Here is a 17931-nt window from a genome sequence, read left to right as displayed (position 1 = left end):
GGGTTCTCCGGTGATGTCACACTCTGGGTCCTCTTCGGAGGCCGTCCGGGTCTTGAGCTAAAACACCGGGCAGAGAGAAGGAGGAGAGCGCTGGTGAGAGACAAGGAGGAGATTGGCAGAGGGAGGAGGGGGTTGTGTGGGTGGTGGTGGTAGTGTGTGTGTGTGTGTGTGGGGTGGTGGGGGTGTTAACATTTGGAGCACTCCAGAATGCAATTCCATTCTAAATAGCTAACATGTACTGTAAATAAATTTCTTTTCAAGGACAGTTGCTTTCTGCAGCTCAACATAATAGACTTCCATAACTAATTAGATTACACGGTGAATTCATTTCCTTTATTGAAGATCAACCACTTTTTGATGCATAATTCATAACCCGTACCTCGTTACCTGTTCCTCCGTATTAATATCCCCACACTATTTGAATTGCCTCGTTTGCATATGCTAAAATCCAGAGCGCGGCCCTCGGCCTGGAAATTACATGTTAACTTGTTATAATTATTGCAGTCAGGCCACTATTGATTTATGAGACTTTTAAAAACCAAATATGTGTAGTTCTGGTAATGAATGATATTTTAAGGTTCTTCAGGAAATTAAAAGGCAATGGCTGCCTTAGGAAATGTTCTGCTTGCTTGATTTAATGCGTGCCTTAGCTGGAAGGTGGTGTGACAGAGTGATTCAGACCTGTTGGACGGTTCTGATGGGGGAGTTTTATTACACCAAACGAGGGGCACAGATCCGGGCGTGATAAATGACTGTGCCACCTTACTGTGGAGGAGAAAAGGCCTTCAAAGCAGATACACCCCTGACTTTCCACACATCTTACTCATTCACTTATTAATACAGCTTCGAGTTGCAATCAATACCTACTTTGCTGGCTTATAGTTACAAAGAAAAGCCTACAGGGTGAAAAAAAAAAATGCAATGAGCACATAATGAGGGGGCAAGATCCTATAGAAGTATATTCTTTATGAACAAGGAGCTGGATGTCTCAGCTGAAGATGAATTATGGTGACTTGACACAGGTGACATATTGGCTTCATACATTATTTCACATACATTTTTAAGCTTTACCAGGATACTAAGTTCTCGCTAATATGAACTGAGTTTAATCCATCTTTAAAACCCCAAAGGGTTTCTGCAGCGTGATTTAACTATGGAAGGAAACCTGGACATACAGGAGTTGATTTTACAAAGAAAGGACAGGGCCTTGTCCTGTGCTTTAGAAGACATGCATGTATTCCAGTTCACTCTGTTAATAAGGTTGGAAAGGGTGTATCAACATGCTTATACAGAGCTACTGAAAAGTTGGTTGGAAGGTGTAATTTCTTTTGTCTAATCCGAAGGAAATTCTCTCCACAACTATATCTTGATAGGTACTATATATAAAAATATAATTATTTTGGTGGCATGGTACATTACTGTTGATGTAGGAATCATAAAACAGTATTTTATTACATTATTTGTTGATTTGCTAGGTAAACTCATTTATTTTGTTGTCCTGATTTGAATCTTTGTTAAATGATTTTCAATGCGACTACTGACTTATGGGGGTTTTTAAAAAAGTTTACGAGCTGTTTATGACCAACAAAGGTTTGAAATTAAATTAATGTAACCGACTGATGAGCTGTTCTGATGGCGATGGCTCATTCTGGACTTTATCAACCAGTACAGTATATGAGGCTGTTTGTGTTACAGTACATTTCACTACATTTCCCAAAGGCAGTATCTACAGAGTGATGCAGTGTTTTAGTTCAGATACCACACAGCCTTAGTAGTTGAATTTATTCAGCCGTGTCTTGTGAGGTTTATTTACCTCAGTCCTGCTAATAGAGTGCACTCGCTCTATCTGTCTGAATGTGCTGACTCTCTCATATACCGGCTCTGGAGGTTTTAGGACTAAAAGCAGACCTTCACCCAACTGCGTGTCCCTTTGGAGGGGAAATGCAAAAGTGATAGAAAGAAGTAGCGAGAGGGAGAGCGAATGACAGAAAGTGAGAGGAAGGAGAGAGAGAGAGATAGAGAGAGAAGGAGAGGGGCAGAAAGAGAAATGAGTGCCGGCTCAACCTAGGAACGTCTGGAAATGTAATTCCTATTTCTATAGAAGCACCTCTTTGATCTTATGAGAGGGAGAGATCGCACACAGTTTTGCTGTCATCACTTTCACTTGTACTCTGGCTGAATTATTTATGAAAGACCTCAATAGAGGGTATGTGATGGGTAAAAGGCTTTTTTTTACCAACAATACTAAAAGCAAAAAGGCCTTCAAATGGACAAAAAAAATGTCACATCAACTTTAGATCATGTCAAAGGATGTGAATCCAGGTACAAAGACCCAGTTAAGTAAAGGTAATGTTTAGATAGGCTGCAAAGGAATCTGTGTGTGTGTTTGAAGGGATAGCATTTCAGCTACTCTCTGGACACAAATAACACTGGCTAGCCATGAAAGCAATATGCCAGCTGAACAGGAGCTTTGAACTGAGGAACCTCCAAGCAACAGGAAAGTCTCTCAGAAATGAAGGTTATAGTCTTCTTTTCTTAAGACGGCGTAGGTGTCAGAAACTGCACGCGCTTTAATGTAGAGGGTGTGTCGTGATTATTCTCCTCTTTTATCCCATGTCTTCGCAGACTTATGATTTCATTTAGTTTGGTGTAACGTTTCTAAACAATATGTAATTTAGTTCCTGAGGCGTGCATGCTAACACCACTGCAAATCTGCTATGGTCAGAGGCATCCAGGCTAATAAGCTCGGTCCAGAGAGGAACTCAACCTGGCCTCAAACAAAAGAGCCAGGCTATTTATCAAGCAGCAGATGCTGATTCCCTAAATAGCCTGGCACAGAAACTGCTCCAAACTAGGCCATTATTGCACAAAAAAGATAGCACAACTGGATTTATGATTGGAATTTTGGTACTTCTCGTGTCTTACCCGCTGTTGTCTTTTCTAATCTTTCTCGCCTTCTTTTCATTTTCTCCTCTCTGCTTTAAAATGTTTGAGAAAAAGAACCTCTGGGTTTTAAATTGGACTTATTTGGACAATATTATTTCTGTATTGGAGGTCAATCATGAAAGAAGTTTATTCCCTGCTTTATTTATATTTATACTAAAGATATTCAGGGCTCTCATATCTCTGGCTTTAATTAAGGAAACAAAATAGGCCCCACCAGCTTTGGGTTGGGGCCACAAATATGTTACACATCTATTCTCTCTTTTTTTTGTTTCGCTACCATGGTGAAAAGAAAATAGTGGTGAACTTTCCCTGAACCAGACTTCCTTTAATGGCCCGGCCGTGTGTTGACCCAGCAGAGTCGGCTGGAACCTGATACCATCCAACACACTACACTGCGCAGGCAATCAGATTACACGGGGCCCAACAATACACTCCACACGAGTCCAATTTCAGCGCTACAATGCAATAAAAGCGCAATAATTAAATTCACGTTCTCACCCCGTTTACAGGAAGCCAACACAAGGTGATAGGTATAATAAGAGGTATAATATCGCATGAGATATCAGGACGGTTTTTGATCTCATGGCAAAATTCTGACATCTCACTATCAGACTCTTTTCTGTCGACGGAAGCAGTGACTGAGATCTTATTACCCAGAACGCTGTTAATGCAGTGATTATGATCTGTTATAAATCAATTGAAACCACAAATGTAATGTTTAGCCCAAGTGAGCACACTCCCTTAGTGGATTTAGTTACACACAAAAATCATCTGCTCCTCCCATCGTCGGATATCTTTAGGAATTCAACCTGATTATGTCAATAGTGACTCCAGTTTGCAGAGAAAGAGCATAATATTATTTCCTGGTGGTTATGATTGAGCCATTAACCTTTTATCTCAGTCTTTTGTTTGACGTTTCTAAAAGGTAAGGATGAAGATATTTATTCCATTTCCGCCCAGTCGGCCAAAACAAGCGAGTGAATCATTCCGTCTGGGGCTTGTGTAAACAAAAGGCCTCTCCAGGTCTCTGCCAATCAGGCCTTATAAAATATTAACCCAATGTCATTGCCCTTTTAAAATCTCTCACCTAGAATTCCCTAATTGTTCCTTTTCTTTATCTCTCCAGTGCAGAGAGTAAATAAATTAACAAAATAGCTTTTATCGCCCTGAGTAACCTTTTAACTGAAGGATTATCTGGGGTTTATTTTTCATTTCTCTCACAGCGATAGCAGAGCATGCCCCATTGATTGGTTTGCTGGGGTGGTGACCAGCCATGAAAACAAGGTCTTATTGATAAAACAAAGCAGCTCCTTACCTTTTAAGTGCCAGGTCAGGCAGAAATTCAGAGGCCTCAGACCATCAGGGGGCCTGGATATGCTGAGTTTATAGTTTTTTTTATTTGGTTCAATCAAACAGTTTAACAATATGCGCGAAACTCCCCCGAGAGGTTAACTATGTTTGTTGAAAGACAGGGATAACATGGCTGTGGTGTATTGCTACCAATTTAAAATCCCCACAGATAAGACAAACAGGGTTGGTTGAGGCGAAAAGATGAACTTTAATTCTAGAAATTAGCTATTTTTGAAACAAGCTCCACTGTTTGTTTTCTCCGCTTTGAAGAAAAAGCTGCCTCGTGGCAATAAAGGCAAGACTGACGCGCAAGTAGAAACATTCAATCCAAGCTACAGACAGAAATGAACAAATACTGATCTCCCACTGTGGATTGGCGGTGACAACATATATGTCTAATTAATTAATCAGCTGATCTGAATGCGATCTCAGTTCTCTGGTTCCCACCTGGTTCAGCTGCCTTTAGCTTTGCCGTGCAGAACACAATAATGTTAGCAAACACAGCAGCACAGATAACATCCCTGCCAATGCAAACTAACAGATGAGGAACCAAGAAGCGTTTTATTAATCATCTACACTTTTCCTTTTGAAGACGGTATCTTTTCGTTAACCTCTCACAATGTTAAACTTCTATTCCATCTCGTGCCTGCTCGCCGTAGGTGTCGCCACAAACTAATCAGCAACTATTTGATGATTGAGTCATCATTCAAGCAAGCAACAGTGCCAAGCATTCTCTGGTTTTAGCGTCCTAAATGTACAGATTGGCTGCTTTTCTCCGAATATCTTTGGGTTTAATCTGGAGAGACAAACGAGCAATGCTAGGATGATTAGAATAAATAAAAAAAAGAAGCATTTTTAATTTTGGTTACTTTTTTTTAAGACCAAACAATTAATATTATTGCAAACATTAATTGATCATGAAAATAACTGTTACATAACTGCAATGTGAATAATAATCCTAATCATAACAATGTGATAAAACAAAAGCACTGAAAGTGACAGGAATGTATGTTGCCTTCAACAAAAAGGAGGAAAAAAAAGATGATTTATACTTCCTGCTGACCTTGGCAGTCTATTGGTTGTGATGATCATAATCTCGGAGTCACAGTGTGATACATGGGAATGTATTCACTCATCCATCTTTTTCATGCATCCATCTATCCTCACCCTCATCTTGTATCTGTATTTGCATTGAACCTATTCTTGGATTATCTCAATCAGCTTCCCCTTGCACCTGTCAAACACTGCCTCGCACAGGTAGCCACATTGCGCTTATCTGATCTAGATAGCTGGATTACAGCGAGTTTGTGAGTGCGAGGGGAGAGAAAAAAAACCACACTTTTATTTATTAGGGGTAGGAACAGCTGCATCCGCCTGCAAACTGTGAACCTTTGTTACGGAACAATATATCACAGATCAAATGGTGTGAAATCAAAGGCGGGAGAGAGTTAGCATCAATCCCACTAAAACCCCTTTTAAAGTGCTGTCTGTGCTCTGATCCCTGTGTGGACTAATGTGCAGGGTTGAGATCAGTAGTAGTTGAGAGAGTGGGTGCCTTCCTGGTGCCTTTGTCTGGGCTCAGGCCTGATTAGAACCACGCTGGGTGAGCCCATCACAGAGGCTGATGGTACGGAGGAACTCTGTCCACAAGGCCAGTGTCATGAAAACCACAGCCCGGCTTCTGGAGAAAACCACTGTTACAGTAGCTACAAAGAGCTTCCCCTTGTAATCACATTCTATTAGAGCTGTTTGAAGCCTCTCAGCTGTGAAATAGAATCTAAAAAAGATCTAAAACACGATAAATTGCTGATTATTCCCATGCATCATTAATGTTAAAAGCTGATTTCATAATTGTATGTCCCATAACTACAGAGTCCAAGATTGTTTAGTATCACATCAACAGACTCTGATAATGAGTAAGCAGACTTTCTACATCGCAAGAACTGATGAGGAAAGCCTAATTGGTTGACTTTTCCATGCCTAATGGATGATTCTCTTAATTAAAAAGATACTGTACCAAATGTTAGAAATCAGATAGCGCTTAAAGTAAATGCAGTTAATCAAATGTATGAGAATGAGCAGTTCCAGGAAAGCCTAAATGAGATTGGTAGATATGATTTTGCTCCAATATTTATTAATTGCAAGTGCCTTTGGTTAGCAAAACAGAACAGGTCTTATCTTCAAACTGCGAGGAAATTTCATCTAACCACTCTCACTGATCTCTCTTTTTCATGAACTGCGATGCATATGAAACAAGTCTTCAAAACAAGGCTTTAAAAACTTACCCAGTCAGGGTGCCTTTGAGGATATTTAATTAAAATCTAATCCTGCATTCATTAAGGCTCACATAAATTAAGCTGTCATTCATAAGATTTATGGATTCTCATTTGCATATTGCATACAATTCATCAATTACTCAAGTATGAAAGGAGCGCATTTCCCTTGGAGCTGCCTGCTAGCCTGCCAACATTTGAAATGAGAGAAAGAGCACGACTGTCAGGCATTCACTGCAAACTTTTCCCCACAATGTCTGTGCACTGATTAATCTCATTTTCTAGGCATCCCTTACAAGATTGTACACAGTCCAGCTGCACTTTTCAATTATTTCTCCTGTCCTCTCAACTAACTTTGAAAGCAGGACGGGCTAAATGTGGACTGGGGGCTACTTTAGTCTTTATGTATATAACATGTCTTTTTGCCAGGGTAATCATAAATTAGAGAGAGGGGTTTTAGAGATCCTAATGGAAAGGAAATGTAGTAATTTTATTGCAAATCCCATCAGGCAAATATTCTGCATGCTATAATAGCATATTTCCTGTCACATTTAGAGAGGAATACATCCAGCAGGCATTCTGACAGAGGGAGAAAGAGCGAGAAAAAGATAGAGGGGGGGAGGGAGGGTGGACGGATGAGAGAGAGAGAGAGAGTTGCAGAGAGAAAACAAAAGAGAGGGGGAGAATCTTAGTGCTAAACACATAAAAACTCCCTTTTTGGACGTGAGGCTATGGGAAACACAGTATGGAGTAAGTGCTTAAACCAAGCAGAGCGTGAACGCATCTAAGATAAAAGGTCAGGCAAAAACAAACAGACCACTCGCGAGGACGAATGGAATTAATTGACTCATTAATATGCATGGCTAATAAAGCTCAAAATCCTAAAACAAAAATCATTGTCAACCATTCCCTTTTAATGGCTCTTATTTTCAGCTTGAGAAGAGCTAGTCTACAGGGTGTATCAATCTTAGGAGGGGTGGAGTTCCTCCACCAAACAGGCTTGGGGTAACCTCGGTGTTGTATGCTCATGTCCTCCCCAGCAGACAAAGGCAGAGTTGTTCTGGTGGAGGGATTAATTGAGAATTAATCCCAGTTTCTGGCAGTGGAACAGACCGGCAGTTAGAAGTGAAAGTCATCCTGAAGGGTAGTTAATTGGTTCCCCATAGCAAAAGCTTTGGAGAACAGAAATCAAGCTGCATTTTCATTAATCCTCCCCATTGTTTTGTGAAATTGTTGTGGAGAGTGACTTCAGATAGAGTCAATAGTTAAGGCTTTTAATTTGCTTTTAATTCTGCCAGTGGGGTGACAATTAACAAACCCCAAAGAACAATAGCTGTGAAAATTATGCGTTCGATTGACTCTAAACGACTCTGAAATCAAAAACCGATAAGCAATTAATATACTGTACTCTACAAATGGTAAGTACCTCCAACATGCTTGATGCGCTCCATCTCGCTCTGTCTCTCCCTCCAGCTCTCTCTCTTTCTCTCTCTATCACTCTCTCACCACTAAAGCTTTTGAACTTTGGGAATAGCACCACCAGATTGTCGGATGTGATTAATTTCAGGTCTAAATGGACACAACAGACAGAAAGGGTGATGTAATCATAACACGAGGAGACACAGTGACTAACAGCAGAGATGGAGGAGGAGGAAAAAGCAGGGGGAAAAGAGAGACAAGAGCTAAAGATGTAGACGGAGAGACAGCGACGACTCACAAACACACACTAAGCTAAACAGGAAGACCGTTGTGATTAGCATTAATTGCACTGAGGATTGGAATCCTGTGTGAAACATTAAACAAAAATTATCTACTGTTTATTCACTTTTTTTCCTGTGATTTTCTTTTTTTTTCAATAATTAATGAAAAGTAAATACTTGGAGGAGTCCAAAAATGATCTGGGGAGGAAAAGAAATGTTTACATAATCAGGAAAAATGTTTCTGTCTTCTCTCTCTCTCTCTCTCTGTATACATGGAAAGGTTAGGGCTCGAGTCTGTTTCTCACTGATTCTCACTGTTTCCCCATCAGAAGTAACAGTGTCTGTTCCCCCGAGTGTCGACTGCTGTGAGAGTGTTTGCATATTTAGATACAAGCAGCCCTGTTTATGCAGCCCCACTCTCTGCTGCTCAAGTTCACTCCAACGCAAGCCCTGATCAATTTGGCCAGCTGTGCTTTAAATGCTGTTTACAACAATAACATCGCAGCTAACAGAGCAGAGCCTAGCGTGCAAACACACACACACACACACACACACACATACTTCCCGGAGAGAGAGAGCGAGAGAGAGAGAGAGAGAACTTCAGAGGAAGCCCCCAGCTTGCACATTCCCAGACGAGCATTTGTACTGAGTTAAAGACGAATCAAAGTCTGACTCCTCTGCAAGACACGGAAGAATTGGATTCCGTCTGTGTACATCTCTGTGATCCTCCCGGAAGAATCTCTGACTGCGAGCAAAGAGAGGAAATAACAGGAACTCAAACTACAGTCCCACCCTGAAGTGGGCCAAATTGAAGGTGGCACGTACCAGTTACAGGCTTTATTCCTGATGAGTGACTGGCATTAAGAGCAAAACATAATGTCAGGCTCGCTGAAATCCCCCGCATTCACAACAATTGCTTTCGACAAGCAGCCGCGCGTTTCACAAATAAATCTGTTTGGGTGAGGTACTACATTCCTTGAGACTTCAGATTTCTCTTAAAAGCTTTATAAGAGGAAAAAAAAAAAAAAAAGAAAACTCCATTGAAGCCTGGCAGGAGAGCAAATAGGCCTGCTCAGCAGATAGCAGTGAAGCTGCTGCTGGTGTCCTCTTGCTTGATGATATAATTCTTAATGTACAGCCTGACTAGACATAAATCTTACCCAAGCATCACCTCACCTGCATTCTTTTCTCCCTCTCTCGCTCTTTCTCTCTCTCTCATGATGAATTGTTTGCTACATCTTGGAGACTAAAACCCTTCAACCTCTTCAAACCCGGGTTTCTAATAACGCGTAGGTGTTGGGGAGAGGTGACAGCATGATGAATATCACAACAGACAGCTCCAATATGGGACAATTTTACCAGATCGATATCTCACTGCAATATCAGAGAAAAGGAGCTGATATTAGTCTACACAGTGTATTACAGATGGGGTACATTTCTTCTCCCTGCACTCCCGGTGAACCTAGACTATATTTCATCCATGTCGGCAATGGTTTACACACTCACAAATGCTCTGGAAACTAATCATAGCATGGTAGCCACGCCAGATGCATCTGCTTAAAATTATCCATATGTGTGACGCGCCCATAACCCCTTGTTCAACACCGCGATGGACTTGCAAATAAACTGTGAATCACATTAGAGGATGTTACAGACCATTATTTCTAGTGAGAACAAATGTTTTGTCACATTCTAATAGAGAGATCAGGGCTCTCATGTGGGAGATGTGGCTTTTGAAAAGGAAGGCTGAGGCGAAAAAGGGTTTCTCACATTTAAAAAAAAAATAAAGATAACTAAATAGCTAGATCACAAAGTAAAACATGGAAATAAAGGTGAAAATACAGATTATTTACCACAGACGTCAGTAACTATTCAATGCACCGGTGGAAATTTCACACAGTTTCAATGTGAAATTTCACACAGGAATTGCATAATAATAACAAAAAGCCTTTATTTATATAGCTCCTTTCATACAGGGGCTGTGCCTCAAAGGGCTTTACAATAAAGTGAAGAAACAAGTGTGCAATACAAGCAAGCAATCAGATAAACAGGTATGCTAAGAACAACAAAATATGTGAAAGATAAAAGATAGAAGTAGAACAAAGGAAGGCGTAAGAACAATAAAATATGTAAATGACAAGAATAAAACAAAGGAAGAGTGACAGTTGAAGAAATAGGTTTTCAATTGACGTTAAAAAATGTTCAGAGAGCATGCATCTCTTATAGCTTTGGGTAGGTAATCGCAAAGTTTTGGTGCAGTTGAAAAAGGCTGAGCCACGGATTTTCTTATTTGTGCGTTAACATTGTATTTAATAAAAAACCAACAGCACAGGCTCTAACATAAAGATTATAAAACGACAAAGAATTTGACCACAGTCCTTTAAAATTTTGTTGGAAAAAAACAATGGACTAATTAGGTCCACAATAATTAAAGTTGCCCAAAACAAAGAAAATATATCATCTCACCAAATATTTTAATGTGATCTTCCAAATAAATGGAATTGAATTTGAATTTGAATTGAAATCAAATGGTACATACATACATATCTCTGTGTGCGCATTTAGAGGTCTGAGTTTAATTTGCAGTAAATTATGGTTCAGGGGATTCATCACAGTACAAACATTTGTTGAGCCCTAGATGAATAAATCAATCACCAACACTCTCTGACAAATTAACTGACACAGTTCTCTTTGTCAACCTCCATGCGAAACAACGTGGTCAAGTAACGTGTGCCTGAAGAAATCGAAAGAGACACCTTTTACTTCCAAGGGAGACAGATGCATATAGGGGAGGAGAGAGAGAGAGAGGGAATGACAGAGAGACTGAAGGAGAGAGTGCAGACGTTGCTAATATCTTCCCTCTCCAGGGGGCCGGGGCTGAGGGCCCCTCTGCTGTCAGCAGCAATAGGACCAGTCTTTTTGTGAGTGCCCAAGGTTCCTTAAGGGCTATTAATGGAACACAGTATCCCTTGTGCAGAGAACTTGTCAGTGTTTCATTAGAGACTGATAAACATATAATACATAAGTGTCAAACAGTGTGTGTGCAGTGCGATGCCACGGCAGGAGGGGGACAGGATTTTGGGATTGAAGTACAACAGTCATTCCCATGCTCTGCACTGACAATATTAATGATTTCACAAAGGAGGAGGAGTGCAGGGGACACATCGAGACCTGTGGAGCATGCACCGCAGAGAGGAAGCCTATAACTGGGGTGCAGCTTGGCAAACACTGAATTGTATTATAGTCTTGAATGGTGATCTAAGTAAAGAAAAGTAATATCGGGTCAACATCTAGCCAAGATAAGACATGCTGGCATATTCCTGTTGTTCTCTTCTAGCAGACTGAGCCCAAAAGTAAAAGAAAAAGAAATACATCATATTCAATTAAAGTTCTTTTTTCACCCCTACTGAACAAATCAGCCCACAGCTGGGACTCTGGGTCTAGTTCACAAAGTCCTTTTGATCATTTTGTGGCAGTAAGAGAGTTTGGAGTCCCATGGAGTATGGGACCGAGCTGATCTTATTATGATAATTGGGATACATCAACTTCAGATAGCACTAATGGAGTGAGATTTCAGTGATCAAGAGCACATATTCGACTGTAGAAGCAAGTTCACTTTTTTTTTTTAGAAGGAGTTATTATGCAATGCTCTGGTTGTGTTCCCAGTAGGCAGCTACTGAGACCGCCAGCACAACTGAGAGTATGCTTTTAGCTTTGGTGTCGGAAGCAACGCTACACTCTGTGACGTTTAGCGCTGAAGAGAGGTGTTACTGTGGCGAAGTTACATCCATTTCCCCACGAGTGAGTAATTGGTTACCATGACCATTAATCAGTTAATCTTCTCTTTTTACCCCCTCTCTTCAACAGAGAAATATCAGAGGTTCAATAATTAAAAACGTGTCAGGTGAAAGTCCAACGTGCTTCCTCACACTGTATGTTCTCACATTCCCTGCTTTGTTCATCTTATTAACCTCCTCTCCGCTCGCCGCGCCTTTAAATGAAATCTTTAGCCCCTTACATGTGAAATTAAAACTGCCCTCCCTTGAGCGCTTTTAATTATTCTTCTTCAGGAGAAACTTCCACTTCCACTTCTGTCAGGGCGGCCTTCTTTCTTCCCAGTCGCCCTTTCCTCACTCCCACTCGCTGCCCAGGTCTGTCATGCTTCACTCCTCCCTCCAGCCCGTTGCTGCCTTTTTTTTTTTTTCTTTTTCTCTTCTTCTGCGGGTCTGTTTAATTCTCACCTTGCTCTGCCCTTGTCATCAAGCCGTTGAAGCACAAAGCCAGGAGCAAGGGAGTGTTTACTCATTTCCCCACTACATTACCCCTCCTATTAATCACCGGATGGAAACTTCTGGACACTGAAACATCTCTGCAGTCGCTGCCCCAGCTGCCCCCTATGCTAACAGGGCCAACTTTAAATAACTGGCATTCTGAACATTATCTTGTATTATTTTAAAGTTTCTAACACAGTCAGAGTCCACTGTGAACAACCTGTTTATCTAAGCAAACTCCCTCAAGCCAAGACTGGGTTCAATAGGTCAAATATTTGAAAATGTATTTTTCTAAATGCTTCAAATTAAGCCTTTTATGGAAACTAAACCCAATGATGGCTCTTGACGAACACAAAGTTGAAGTAAACACGAGTTGGTTGACATTGAAATGCATGATACATTATGTGCACACAGGACGGGCAGAGGTTAGTGTCTCTAATTAATCAAATTTAATTGCATGTAAATTGTATTTTAAATGCAGATGAGGGGGGAAAAAGCTGTTTTTTTGAGGAGGAGAATGCACCCTCTTGTTACTCTTCACTTGTTCTATTTGCTGAGATCAGAGAGTACAAAAAAGGACAGTTTGTCAAAAATAAGCTGCCTTTAGCTGCTGCCTTATATTCAGGTTTCTATTGAGAAATACTTCACTTTTTTCTATAAGGTCTTAGGACAAGGACAAGAGGGGGAACCCAAATAAATAGAGAGAGAGAATTTGATTCAGAGCCCTACATGTCCACAGTGCCCTGTGAACAAGGCAAAGCTGCTGCAAAGGATTCTTATGAAATTCAATTAACACACCAACAGCTTTCCTTTTCTCTCCTGCCCTAATTCCCACATTCCCGCTGAAATGACTGCATTCCCAGCGATTATGCTAACCGCTTGGAGTGCACCATAAATTCACAGGTCTGGGAAGGGCTGTAACGAGAGCTCCTTAAATATGGGAAGGAGACGTTTGAGAAGATGGATCGCCGTGGGCTAGCAGTCGACCGGCAGTGGGCAGGGGGAACTTGTTTGTGAAACACATGCTACTAGCTGCTATACTGCCTCTAATGAGGCTATGGACATAAGCAACATTATCATTAATGATTGAACCCCTCCTTTTCCCGCTTTCTCTTCATTTTTTTTTTCTTTTTCTGCCACAGCCCCCTGTCCTTTTGCAATTACTGTTTTACTGGATAGCCCAAGGCGGCAGGCGGCATGTGTGTCGGCCATATATGGGAGGAAGAAAGAACCCAAAATATTTGAAATTCAAATAAACGAGTAATGTAAATAGTTTTGAGAGAGTTTACCCAGTGAACAATGGCCCCTTATGAGACACAAGTGCGACAGAGGGAGAGAGAACAGGACTGCTGGTGTGGGGATCGGAGCGGTGGGGGTTGGAGGGATGATCCAACACAATGTGGCCCTTCTCCTAAAGCAACTTGTTATCAGGCGCTACGCAGAGCCCCCCATTCAATCTGCATTTAAATACATTTCAGTCCACTCACTCATTTGCATTCATTTCTCCCATTATATTTGAAAATGGCCAAATGTCTAGCCAGCACAATGTGGGAGCCTATCACCGGCCAGGGGAAGCCCACACCTGATGCCAATTTAGCCCGCTTGGATCTATTCATTGCCATGGCCTGATCTGACAACTCCAGCTCTTCCCCATCCAGGAGACTTTTCAATTGGATCTGCTTGTGGTGACAAAATTGTTTTGCTCATTGAGTTTTTCTTTCTTCTTCTGTTTCCCTCCCCCCTTCCCGTCTCGCTCTCCCTCTCTCATCGTCACTCCCTCCGTCTGTGAGTCTGGGTGTCTATTTGGGAGCCATGGGAAAAGGAGAGGCAAATGATTCTCAGTGGCTTCTGATTTCCACTATTTGTTCAGCATTAGGCCCACTTATCTCTGAAAGAAAAAGCAACATGTGGAGAGAAAGTGACAGGCAGAAACTCAGCCTCACTAACAGGCCTATTGTGTGCTGAAGATCTGCATTCAAACATGAGGGGCCCTCTAACTCTTTCTCTCGCTCACCCTCTCTCTCTCCCCCTCGCGCGCTATAAAACGCACACATACTTGTGCATAGACCTCTGTCGCAGTCAATTACTGCTGCTAATCTGTACTGCAATGGAGAGTAAATATTTCATTACTTTTTCAAATAAACAGTTGGTCTGAGCCCATGAAGTGTCATCTATCCTGTGAAAGGAGCGGTGACGTTCACATTCAATTACACCAAAAAACCGCCAAGCTACTGAAGTGGAGTTTTTTGTGCTGAGAGCACACTACTTAAATCATTAGATTTGGTAGCAACATCTTGAGATGAAAAGCTGAGTGGAGAGCCCACCATTTACACTACAGCACCTTTTCTTCGGCCCAAAAACATTCTGCGAGCGCTGGCCCCCCGCCTCCTCTTCCTCAATAATGCTCTCTTCCCCCGCTTTTATGCCTCACAGAGAAGTTCATCAGAGTTGGTGTCTACGCAGCACGACACAGGCCCACAACACTGTTTTCTCCGCGACATGCTAACTAAGTAGTGTTGTGTGAGATTAGCAGATGAAATAATGCAAGGAGCGGGGAGGGCAGGAGGGGCGGGGGACTGGCGGGGGGTTGACAGAGAGATCCCAGAGTCTACTGCTCATTAATCACTGCAGCGTCTTTGACCTTTCATTTGCCAAGGGCGCAAAAAGAGGAGGAGGGTGGCCGCTGCTGCTAACGCTGCCCAGGAAATAAGGAAGGCGAGCTAGAGTGAGAGAAAAGGCTGGAGAAGGAGCTAAAAAAGATGACCAAGATGCGTGGTGGTAGAGAGATATGCTGAAGTCCAGAGAAGACACCACAACACATTCTTAATGAAGAGTGAAATTAATCAGCTTCACGGGCTGTTAGATGAATCAGGCATTTCCCAGCCCCTAGGTGGTATCAGCTGCTCTGCTTCGCTCGCCAGGCCTGATAAAGACCGATAGGCCCCTTGCCCATTTACACATGTTATTAAAAGAATTACAAAGATGTCTGCTCGGCTCCCTCCCTTCACACCAGTCTGGGCTTTGGGAACCGGGTGCTGGAAATGGCAGGGGGGTGTGACATTAGCGTCAGACGTATTTTTAGCGTCTGGATGCTCAGCCCTTAGTTACCAGGTGGGATGAGATCACTGAAGGCAGCCGGGCAGCACTGGCGGAGGTGAGAAAAGCTTGACACACTACAGCTATGGAAGAGAGGCGAGTGTGTATTTGCATGCGTGTCTGACAGAGAGTGAGAGAGAAGAGCGTAAGTGACAGAGAGAGAAGTTGCGCAGCTGTAAAAAGCTGGATTGTGACCCTGCTTTCGACACTTGTGTTGATTGACATGTAGAATGATGCCTGTTATACATCATTACATCTCTATTGTCTATTGTAACATGGAAACACACTCCTGTAATTAGATAATGAAGTCTGAATGTTTCACAACAAGAGCGCAATAAAAAAAAATATTCTGGTCTAAATAATTAAGCTACAAATAAGCATGAGAGAAAATAAATGATAATGCGGGCTAATCAAGTGAAAGTAATGACACTTCCGGAATCAATACAGGGGAAATGAGTGATACAAGTGAAGTTTAGTTTAGCATCAAATATGGTGGGCAGTTATTAAAATACATTTAAGCTTATTTTTAACCCTAATTGATGTTCAAGGTTAATCTAATCAGACCAATTGTACCTCTGAAGAGCCTGCTCCAGTTTAATTGGCTATTTTTATTGCCTCAGCGAGATTTTAATTGAAACCAAAGGGGATCTAACAACAACTGTGACATGTTGATGTCTGGGGGATAGTTATAAATATGTGACAAAATATGTGCATTATTAATGTGATTTCTTAATGCATTATTGTAATGTGTCCCCAGAAACACAGAGATATTACTTTTACGCAACAAGGAGGGGGGGGAGGGCAGAAAAAAAATCATTTCATCCTGAATATGTCAACAAAATAATACAGAGACATCTTCCTTTGACTTCGGGCAAATCAAGAGATTTAAATGATTAACATTGCAAAGAAAAATTTGAATTTGTGAAAAGAAAAGCTAGAGGTTATGCACAGTGCCACGAACACTGTGGAGGCACAAATCTACTTTTTAATTTATATCTCTGAGACTGTTGAGAACAACGGCCTTCATCGAGTTTGTACAACTGGCATGTTGATTCAAGTGTTAACTCAGCTGTCAGCATATTCAAAGCCTTTTTGAGGGCTTAAATTCATGGGAATGAAGAATAGTGTTACCCGTCTACGTTTGGAAAAGCAATGATTGATTCAAAAGAAGAGATTACATTGTGTCTGACACAGGCGTGAACGTTAGCATGAGACACCTGGATCAAATTCTGCACGGCAGCAGTAGCCATTGATGATATCGATCAGGATCACGGCTACTACGACTGGCACTATGGCAAATGCACTTCCTCTCCCTCAAAGAGATCTGTGGAAATTTTCTCTAATGTCTGTATGAATGTCTCTTCATTTTTTTCCCACTTGGCAGAACTGTGATATTAGAGGTAAAAGGCTTATTAATTGCATGCCTGCTTCCTGCTGACAGATCCTCTGAGAATTTACAGGCACGCAGGATTCAGCGCTGGTGGAGTGTTGTTATTTGTCCTCTAATGGATGACAGTTGCTCTTTACCAGTTCTTTAAATATCAGACCTATTCCAAGACCTGTAATGACAGAGGTTAAGATAAGGAAAGATAAAGGGAGAGGCAAATTCCCCGTATTTGCCTCTCCCTTTATCTCTCCTAAGAGTGAGAAATGGTCAAATCTTAGCAGTGCTCTGTCCTCTGCGGATGAAAAGCGGGTACAACAGGGCCAACAGTCCCACAGAAAGAGTGGAAAACACCACCTACTCAAGCCTGACATCTGTATAAAAACAAAAATAATCTGCTGTCAGCAGAATGTTCAATGACTCCTATCACCCGGGTGCTGATAAAGACTCCGGCCGCTGTAAGGATTGGGCTGTTATGCGAGGGGCTCAGTGGATCGGAATGCATGCTAATTGCCATCAGAAATATGTGGTGAGCCTTACAATTTCTGGCATTGCTCCGCACCTTGGCGAAGGACATGCCAGAAGGGTTCTAGCAAAACAAAGATTAATGAACAGTGTTGAATCGCTGTAATGCCATGTCAACAGTACCATACATTTCATTACAGAGGTCACCAGTGCTTCTGTGTTAATGCCATGCGAAAATTTTTCACAGCACAAGTCTTAGTCCTTCCAACAAGCTGAAAACAGGAGATAAACATTTTACTTGTTGGATGATATTATACTGTTGATGTGATTACACGGACCCATTTACAGTGGCAAAATGCACATTTACTCAGCCAAAGGTATGAAAAAAAAAAAAGGGCATTGAAAATGGAAAAGTTCACAGCACCGCTAGTGACCGCAGAAAAATA

The 17931-nt window shown here is 41.6% G+C and overlaps 1 protein-coding gene across 1 annotated transcript in view; it reads right to left on the bottom strand.

Annotated features, from left to right (window-relative positions):
- Positions 1–17931, bottom strand: part of dachd (dachshund d) — a 91947-nt gene that overhangs the window by 44659 nt on the left and 29357 nt on the right. Inside the window, exon 2 of the mRNA XM_035677121.1 lies at positions 1–57. Coding sequence (XP_035533014.1) covers positions 1–57 — 57 coding nt within the window. The remainder of the gene's footprint in view (positions 58–17931) is intronic.

This window comes from Morone saxatilis, unplaced genomic scaffold (genome assembly GCF_004916995.1).
Source record: "Morone saxatilis isolate NCDOM2014 unplaced genomic scaffold, NCSU_SB_2.0 Contig5, whole genome shotgun sequence".
NCBI lineage: Eukaryota > Metazoa > Chordata > Actinopteri > Moronidae > Morone > Morone saxatilis.
The sequence above is the reverse complement of the archived record's forward strand: the minus strand, read 5'-3'. Positions and strand labels throughout refer to the sequence as shown.